The sequence below is a fragment of the Ambystoma mexicanum genome, chromosome 1p, assembly GCF_040938575.1.
Source record: "Ambystoma mexicanum isolate Mex_15411 chromosome 1p, UKY_AmexF1_1, whole genome shotgun sequence".
Lineage (NCBI taxonomy): Eukaryota > Metazoa > Chordata > Amphibia > Caudata > Ambystomatidae > Ambystoma > Ambystoma mexicanum.
Window position 1 is genome coordinate 529116617 of NC_090921.1, and position 10143 is coordinate 529126759.

The 10143-nt window shown below is 41.8% G+C and overlaps 1 protein-coding gene across 5 annotated transcripts in view; it reads left to right on the top strand.

The window, feature by feature from the left end:
* PIP5K1C (phosphatidylinositol-4-phosphate 5-kinase type 1 gamma) overlaps positions 1 to 9850 on the top strand; it is a 1345879-nt gene extending 1336029 nt beyond the window's left edge. For all 5 annotated transcript variants that reach the window (XM_069649430.1, XM_069649429.1, XM_069649432.1 and 2 more), the window contains one exon: positions 4076 to 9850. In XM_069649430.1, the coding sequence (XP_069505531.1) occupies positions 4076 to 4078 (3 nt within the window). In that variant the 3' untranslated portion in view covers positions 4079 to 9850. The remainder of the gene's footprint in view (positions 1 to 4075) is intronic.
* The last annotated feature ends 293 nt before the right edge of the window (positions 9851 to 10143 follow it).

Below are 10143 nucleotides of genomic sequence, written 5' to 3' on the forward strand. Positions count from 1 at the left end.
CCGCCACCTGCACTAGCCTGGCTGGGCCTGCACCCCCTAGCCCTTCCAGCCCATTCATCGCACTTAGCACGTGGAACGTCTGCCCCTGCACTCTCTACTCCCTGGGCTTTGTCCACCTGACCTTGCCAGGCACTCGCTTAACCCTCCGGCACTCCGCTCCTCCCCCTCTGCCCCCTGCACTTCTATTACTGCACTTGCACAATCTGAATGTCACAAGGCCTAGTGGGACTGTTTCTATTTTGTCATCCCTGTCCCCCCCGCCAGGTCTTGTTGCGCCTTGAAACACATTGTGTATGGGTGCATTATAAAAACCCAATAAATAAAAAAGGAGGTTTTCAGGCAGGGGGCAGCTTTAGTGATCAGACCATGTTGCTTATCTAGATTTTGCGGTGTCCAATAAAAATACTAAATCAACAGTTTGCCCTCATTCCTGCAAAATACGTGCAAATACCTACAAAAAACACACAAACATCTAAAATCCCCTCCAGGCAACTGTCTGCATGGAGCACAAGTGTTTTTACACCTCAGTTTAACTCAAACGCCTTCCTGTCTAAATGTATATAGCTCTGCACTGCAAGTGCCTTTACTGTGACCGTGGCAGGCCTTAGGGTTGCACACACTGAGAGGATGCACATCTCCTGTTGGCTGTGCTCATGTTGTGTGCTTAGAAAGCCGCAGGAGAACAATAAAAATGGTGTTCTGGCAACTTTTTGGCCTCCTTCCGCTGACCACCAGCTGTTGCTGTCACACGGAAGGGAACTGGGACCTCACTACTGAGACAGCTGCAAGGGGTTTATATGGCTCTGCAACTCTGTGATTAGCAGACCCTCCTGCCCCCTTCGACCTTGACCAAAGGTAGGCTACTCTTCTCTAGGCCTGTCCAACCTATTGTCTGCAATTTCTGTTTGCTTTTTCCTGTCTGCTGCTCCAGTTGCTCTTCTAGCCCCACAGTTTACCAGCCAGTTTCTATTTTCACCCCACCCGTTCCTCTTGTGACCCTTCTACTTATTTTGGGCTGCCAGTTATCTGTGCACCTCCCTTTGCCAATCCGAGACCCCATCTGTGTCCGCACCCCATGTCTAATCCATTCTGACAGCCATGTTCATCTTCCTTCTTCCTCATATGTGCCCTTCTCCTGTGTGCCACTTACATATTCATGCACACTATTTTCTAACCCCAATTTTGTACTCTCATATTCTGACTCTTGCATCTCCACTTGATACTCTAACCACACATTTCCACACTTTTGCATGCACACTCTACCTCTTACTGCACTCTCTTACAAACACAGTCTAACATGCATAACCGTGCTCTGAGTCACTTACACATAGTAAATTCACTCCTGCACCCTTTCCTGAATATTCCTTCCCATCATTACAAGCACCCTGGACTTCAGACTGAAAGTGCTGACTATTCCCTTTGTCACCCCTCTACTTTTTTTTCAGCCATCCTTCACCATTTTTGTCACCTTGTTCCCTTTGTTCTGTAATTTCAATATGAACGCATGTGCTGTGTCCATATGACACGATGCATTTGTCCCCTAGACCAGAAAACCTGTGTGCTTCTTTCCCACATTAACATCCTAACCCTAGGCCTGCATGTCCTACTGCTGGCAATTTCTTTGCACCTTCCTCTCTCCTGCACCTTGTGTCCTTTTTTCACCCCCTCCATCTACCGGCCCAAGTGTTTCTGCTCACTCCCTCCAGTTCTCTTTTTACCCACTCCACTTGTTTTGCTCCGTCAATCTGAACCCCCACCACCATTTTCCTCCTTTTCCCTGTGTCCATTTAATCTCCCAATTAGTCCCTTACATCATGCACGTTTGCAAGTGCACTACTCACATGAATGCATCTATTCTTGCACCCTTGCATGCACTCTCCCACAGCCTTGTACTCGTACTCCTCCACTCTTAAATCCTTGCACGTACTTTCTTGCTCTCACTGCCTTACACATGCCCCCTTATGCGCCATCACATACTTGAACATACTGTTTCACTTGGACCATCACATGCAGCTTTGCATGCACCCTCTCATGCATGCTACTTCTCACTCACATCTCATTCCAGTCAACAGTGTCCACGCTGGCACCACCACCACCACCACCACCACCATCCTTGGCACCTTCACTACCAAAACTCATAATCTCAGTGATATAACCGTCCCTACACCAACACTCCCACCTACCCCAGCCCACTTCAACCAACACCACCACCCAGGACCTAATTGGCATAGTTACCATCACCCATAGCCTCGACGACTGCACCAGCCCAACTAACACCAGCACCCTGAGCTGTAGAGACTATACTAACACCACTGATGGCCTCAGTGGGCGCTCTGGTCCCACCATCACCCAAAGCCTTGCTGCCAGTGCAACCATTAACCCCACTGGATTAACTAGCACCGCCACCCACCAACATGGCCTGCCCGTCAGCATCTGCCTCACCACAAGGGTGCTGCAGATGCAGTGGTACCCCCATTAGCACCACCACTAATGCCTTCAGCAGCTGCACCGGGCCTACAAATCTTCAAGGCATACCTGGCAGTGTAACCAACACCATAGCCCAGGACCTTACAGGCTGCTCCAGCGCCACCACCATTAACCATGACCTCCGCAGCATCACCACTCTGGGTTGCAAAAGTGGTGCCAACCTCACCAGCCATGCCCACCCCAGCCCCACCACCACCCGTAGTCCAGAGCAACAAAAGCAACCATCCATGGCCTAACAATCAGCATTATCACTATTGATTGTCTCATTGATGGTACTTATCCCACCAACACCACCATAATCGGCTACATAGGCAGCACCACCCTGCCCAACCTCCACCACTCATGAAACAGAAAATGCTACAAAAATGCATTTGTCTGCCACATAATTTTCAGTTTTTGTGCTGCACAATTTTGCATTCCATGCCACAATATCCTGGAGGGGTCAACATGTGCATCCAAAATATGTTGACTCCATTCCAGAGAGAAGTAGTTTAATGATGTGTTGTGGTAATACATGGATTGTGTTTTCAAAGTTGCTTTAAAATGGTTGTCAAAATAGGAAGTAAATATGAAACTGCCAAGCTACAGCTCAAAAGTGACCTACTCCAAGAAAGGGCGTGTACAAAGTTGAATGTTGGCAACACAAGATAGAGGAGTAGGAAACGCAAGCTGATAAAGTAAAACATTGACAGCCTGGAACTTGGATGTAAAGTAAATGTTGGGTGAAGGTTCATCTAAGGAGCCGTTTTACATTGCTTTTCCTGATGAAGAGGGACAAATATCAAATCATGATGTGGAAGGATTGTGCGCGCTGTCTGGCTTGCTGCTTAAGATCCGAATAAGTGGACAGATAAAGCGTATAGAAGTGAATTCTGTGGGGAAACGGTTGACAACCATGATAATTGTTTTTATGTGGCTTAACCAAGACCTATACATCACATTTGATTGGTGCATTAGTGGCAGGCAGTGCAAATTATTTGTCCCATACATAAGTTGAAAACCTTAACATGACTCCCCTCTACCCTCCGTTCTTTTGGTTACCTGCTCCACAAGGGAGGAAGAATTAAGGAGAAAATGAGTTATTTCAATACTATTTGTAGAAGGAACCTCAAGTGAATATGGAAGGCCAGGACGACAAGAGGAGGGAGTAGAGGAGAGTATTTTCAAGGCAACAGAGTTCACGTTTCAGAATTTCAATATTTTACATTCTAACCAAGCATCCTTCAGTCACAAATTCCTTGCCCTTTGGCCCGAAATTTGGTTGAAGGGAACAGTCCCTTTCTTGGGAAGCAATTTCATTAAGACCTTGTTTTCTGATCGGATTACAATCTCCCAATGTTAATGTTTTTAAACCAGCTATGTCCTGTCCATGGTTGAACTGTGAGGGATATCTTCAAACATTGGTTCGCAACAATAAGCTTTTTAAGCCTGACTCCACTTGGGAAAATACCTCAACAGCTTACTTGTTGTTAATATTCTACTGAATTGATTGTGTGAAAATATTTGAGACTGTACTGTTAGGAACTATATTTAACTTTTTGTATTCTAAGTTGTAATTTTTCTTTAACTTTCTCCCCCTTCTCAAAAGTAAATACCTATGCAGGTTCCCGAAGCGTCAAGTTGAGGCATATTTGGAGCTGCTGCATTCAATCTCCTTTCCAGTGATGGCCATACAGATGGGCAATCTGCTTTTCGTTTTGGATGAGGATTGATGCTGGTGCCCTACTCAATAAGATTGCACATGGAGCAAGACATTTGTGTTTGTCAACGTGAAAATGTGTAGACTTCAATGAGCAACTGACTGTCCAGGCAGCATGCTCCCCATAAGTGGACATAGCTGAAATCCAGCTCTTGCTGTGTATTTCTTCAGGATCCCATGTGTCGTACTGTGAATCCTTTCCTTTATTTATTTGAATTTTCTGGGACATGGCTCAGATGTTTTTCCCCTTCCAGTAACTGCACTTTGTAAGATTATTTTAACTTTGCTTTTTAAGCTAGTGTGAAACTCCGCAGATTTTCAGTTTGCTACATGGACGTTTTGGGTGTGGGACGAAAGCTTTGATTTGGGACTGTGGGGACAGCAACATGACATGATTACACTGCTGTGCAGTGCCATGGATGATATATAGTCCTAGAATGCCCCCTCATGAAATAATTGGCTTGACTGTTCTAAAGATATTATAGAACAGTGATGGGTAAATGCAGGTAGGGTCTAATGTGGGACTACCTGCATTTAACTATCAGCGTGTGTTGCTTAGTGAAAGGAGCGCATCCTTTGAGGTCTCCAAATGATTCTGGGGTTGCTCTGAGATGGTGTGGTTCATACAAATAAGACAAAATGGACCTCTAAGCATAATTTCTATTTGATTGATGTTCTTGCCTCTCGTGTGTTGTTAGTGTCACGGATGTTATCTGGAGGGGGTGCTGGGATGAGAGTTCATTAGACGGAGATGGAGTTGGGTGAGAGAGGAGGAAAATGTACATAGGGAGATGGCTGGACAAAAATTGATTCCTTTAAAATGGTGACTCATGTCCCTAATAATGAAAGGAATTGGCACAGCCATATAATGGATTTAGTCCATCTATTGGCAACGAACAACCATAATGAATAGCCCACCTTTCTTTGTTTTACTCAGTCTTACTAGCACAGGAAAATATATTGCCACTTATATTGCTCATGCTAAGCACAGTGAGGAGTTGTGCAGGCAAAATGTCCTAATAACCACATAAAGTGGGGATGAACTGCATATAAACTGCTAGCTTCACAACAATGTCTTGTGGTGTTTACTGATGACTATATTCAAGGAAAGCCCTGAAACGATGTAGTGTGAAGTGTCGAAAGTCATTTGAAACATTCCCCAAGGTTTTTTTTAAACAAGTGTTGGCGTGGTAGAAAACAATGTTGAACTGCACCTTCCCAGCATGACATCCACAGCACAGATCATAGCCAAAAAGAATACCTTTGATCTATCAATTTCTATTCTGTATTTCAATACCATTGTTCTGTGAAGCCAGCCGGGTGGTCAGTGTGTAGACCAAATAGAAAAATGGTCTTACTGGTTTTCTGTTGATTTAGTTGTAGAACATGTGTGCACTGATTTAATTTTTTTGGTGAACGTTCAGGGGATTTTCTTGCTTGATTTGTGACCGATTTATTTGCACTTATTAAAATAGACTGTTATTTTTGTCTACCATTTTAGTTATCAGGTAATTGTTTTTGGTTTCGAATTTCAAGTTGTCACACCTAGAATTTGTATTTGTCTCATGCTTTTTAAATTGAATATCCTCGTTTCATTTTCACACATGTTATGTTTTGTTGAAACTGTGTTACAGAATTGAATCAAGATCTTTTGTTGCTTCTGATAATGATGGGTTGGGCAATGCTTGCCGAATAACGGTTTGCACTTGATTCTAACTATTTTGGGCTAATTCTATTTACAAGTTGGAAAAGGATGTTTTCTTTGTTGCTATGTTTTACAGATTGGTGATATTGACCGTTGGTCTGTTCACTAGTAAATACAAAAACATTGGAATCTCATTGTTTTGATGTTTTTCCATCTCCATGTACTCACCCCGCCCCCTTTCGAAAGTCAATTGATATCCCCACAACAGTTATAAGATTCTTAAAAGAATTGATTGATGATCAGTTGATGACACAGTACCTACTAGCACTAGTCCGTATTCAGTCACGTAACAAACACTAAGCATTTGATTAAACATTTTAGCATCTAAGTCTTTAGTCACTTTGTGAACATGGTTTTCCATGTAGGATTACCAAATGAGTCAATTGGCAGTCTAATGCCCAGGTGACTGTCATGTCTTCATGTGAACTGTAAATGAGAAGAGACCTTGAGAACCACTGCAGTCTCTTAGTTCACTCTCTTCGTCAATGAAACATCAGACCTAACAACATTTGAAAACCTTGGTGCTTTGCAAATGGCAAGATAGCACCTGCCATCTTCTAAATTAAAATGACTTCAGAGTTCCCGACCTGCTGGCTGCAAGTATTAGGTGGCTTGCATCATGGCCTAAAGTAGAGGTGAAAGGTCCTCCTGACTAACTTTCATCAACTTGCCAAGGGCAGCCGAAAAAGTAATTTACAAAAGCACGCAAAGGTTTGATGGGGGTGATTTCACTTTGCAGGTATGCTGCAGAAGGCTCTTGTATTCTCTCTGGCAGGAACACATACTGTATCTATTTTTCCAAGAATGCTTTTATTGTTGTCTGCTATCAAGTCTCTTCTTGCAGACTTCTTGCACACCATTTTGTTTGGTTTCCAAACATGGGGATGATTGTTTTTCACAAGATATGTATTTTAAATATATTTTAATCAGCCTCCCTATCAGTATAGCTTTGGAAACCATACAGGGTTGAGATCTGGAAGGTGTTTTGCCTCAGTAATCGTTTTTAACTGGGTTACCCGCTAATTTAATGATGTTGGAGGCCTGCCAATGCCACCCAATCTTGTTGTTCACCATAACTCTACATGTTTGCCTAGTATGCACTGCATGCAGGTCAACGGTCCTCCTTCCCTGATGGGGTTTTCAAAAGATGAGGGAGTAAGAACAATAGAAACCGAGAAAATGATGAACATATTTAGGGATCAATATCTACCAATGAGAAACTAATTTAGAGCAATTAGTGCCTTGTTTTGTTAATGCCTGATGCTTTTGTTTGGGTGTTTTTAATTTCTTGCAGCAAGTTGGTCATGGCACACTTACAGCATGCTACACCACTTATTGTGTGCAACCGCTGGAGCAACAGGAAGAGGTTGAGAGCTGATATTTTGACTTTTGTCATGTGCTGTGAATGTGATAAGATGCATTCTCCTCAGTCATCTCATTGCAGTGGAATGTCAGTACACCACAATGCTTGTGCTTATGTTACACTTTGCTGAATGCGCATACGACTACTTGTACCATGAATTACAAGCCACTCACAGGTTTTTCTTAATTGAATGTCAGTTGGATTGAATGGCGCCTACCTTCCCAAGGTCTTCCATGCGCCCCTCATGACCAGTTAAATAAATGCTTTGTACAGGCAGTCGGATATGTTCTCAGGGGAAATAAGGAAAGCTTCCATGCAATAACGGTGGTTTGATTTTCCGATGTTGTGTATCACTTGATAATGAACACCTGTTAGATATTTTTTAAAGGCACAAGATTATCATTTTATTTAAATGAGGAAGCTTCATGCAAAAACATAGCCAATCTTGTACCATGTGCAAGGACTTGAATTTTGAAGTATTTTGCATACGGTTTGTTTGCTATCTTTGGAAAAAAGAGTTGAATGGCGAAATCCTTGGCACCATCACATATCGTTTTCTTCCTTGAAACAGCATTTACAATGAATAGGGGCCCTTTTACCTTGGATAAGGAGCATAATGTGTTGTGTTATAGCAGCAATGTTTGCTTTCTGTGATAATAGGGGTTGGGGGGTCTTATCAACCAATGGCCAGAGCAGACCTGAAAAAGGATCACATTCCCATCATGGCTTATACATCAGTAAGGAAAGTGATCGCTCTAATCAAGTATTTTACTGTACATAATTTTTTACTTTAAATAAAGAAGAACATTGTGTAAAACAAAATGTGTGCTTGCCCACTTTGCCCCGTGAAATCAGATTTTCATCTTTTCAGTACTGGAATTTCAATATCCAGCGCTAATCTCTTAAAACGGAACACATCATTTAGCAACTGGAAGACATCTAGGTGAAAGTAGTTTGCCATTGTGATGGGCTGTTGTAAGTGGCAAATTATATTGGCAAAATGCAGTCTCATTTTTATAAATACAGAGGTGTGCTTTTATCCTCAAAGCATTTGTTACATACCTTGAGGTGGCATTAATGATCTGAGGTTAGGGTACCTCTTGTTGGAAAAGGACGGTCATATGAGTTGCATGTATTGCATCATAGTGAGCTTTGGGGCTTGGGAAATTGGTCTTCTCATAGCTATATCCTGATTGTTAAATATGGGAGGGTTGGAGATGGCCTTAAAAAATAATGGACACATAACCAAACTCTGTTCTTTGTGTGTTTTCAAGCCTCTACTAAGAGGCAAGATGAGCATAGATGCCTTTATTTTGTCACTTCTCTTTCATTTAATAAACATATTATCCTATTTTGAAGCCTTTATTACAATGTATGGTTTCAGCAGTAAGTTGATAAATGGTGCCCACGTGGTCTTTTAAGCCTCATTTCTTAGATCTGTACCAGTCTGTTTTAATCTTTGCAAGAGTGAAGGAAAGTGTTGGAATTCATGGGACTAGTTCTTTTGAGCAGGTATACAGGGTCAAAATGCTTTGCTTTCGCATGATCCTAGCTCCCCCAATTCAGCACACACATCCACTGCATAGAAGTGGAGGACAATATTTGGGCAGACTGGAACATTGGATGTCTACATTTTGATCCTAGGTTTATGGTAAATATTGCACTCCTTTTTTTGCAAAATCTGTGTTTATTGTGTAAGTTGTTTTTAAGGAGTTTATGTTGTATCATTTTATTATCCATTGAACTGAAAAGAAAATCCTTTTCATGAGTATTATTGATGTGTTCATTGTTTGTTGTTCATGATCTCTTGTTGTTTTTCCGAGGAAGTCTGTGATGTTACTCATTCTTAAAATGTATAGTGAGCATACAATTTGTAATCTAGTCTTTGATGTAAACAGACACAGAAGGCAGACTTTTTATCAGTGAACTCCTTGTCTCACCTGAAGACTCGTCCAATTGGTTCCCAAATCCCTACCTGGGTAATTTTGTAAATAAAATAATTTGTGTACTAATATTGCATTCCTCCCCTGCTTCATACTACAACCACCACCTCATTGGAATCCGTTCTTTGAATGTAGGATGGCTACTTAGGCAGTGTACGTATTTCTGTAGTTCTGTACCTACTATATCAAAGCAGTTTTGGTGAGAGCTTGGTGATCCTGATCAGACCATTTATTATTTTATTAATTATTATGTTGCAATACTAGTCCAGAGTGGACTCTTGTGTTTGAGCCAGTGGAAATCCCTATTTGGGTGTGTCCAGGTTTTACACCTAATCACCACATACATGCAGCACTCAAGAGCCAGTTTACTTGCTGTACTCTACATTGTGTTTCCGCAAATCTTGTAAGTCTTAAACTGCTGTTTCTAAGACGGTTGAACTGTTTTGTTCCTCCATCACAATACTTGACAATCTGAGTGTTCGGTTCCCCCTCCTGTTTTGTACTAAGGGGAGTAATACTTGTGCATCAAAAACTGTAGGAATTATGTGTACATGTAGTAACCCCTGCAGACTTGTACTAAAGATTTGCCTCTTCCTCTGTACATTTTGAGAAAGATATGTTACATAAATAGGATAATAAAGTATTGAAAGCTGCCTGTGTTTGTGTCATTCCTGCATCACCAGCATCGTAGAAAGTGTGCTCTTTGAATTTCTAATATGTTTGATAAACAATACAGGAGATGGGCCAATGCAAAATATATTTTTAAAGGTTTTGCTTATTGTGAACATCCACCTTCTCAGCCATTTCCTTTTACCAGACCTTCCTTAATGTCTGCTGAACTCACCTAAGATCAGCTCATTAAATGAAGCAAAGAAACCCATAACCACCAAACTTCACAATGGCTATTTGAGAGCAAGTGTATTTTCTGAGGGTTACTATTTCTTCT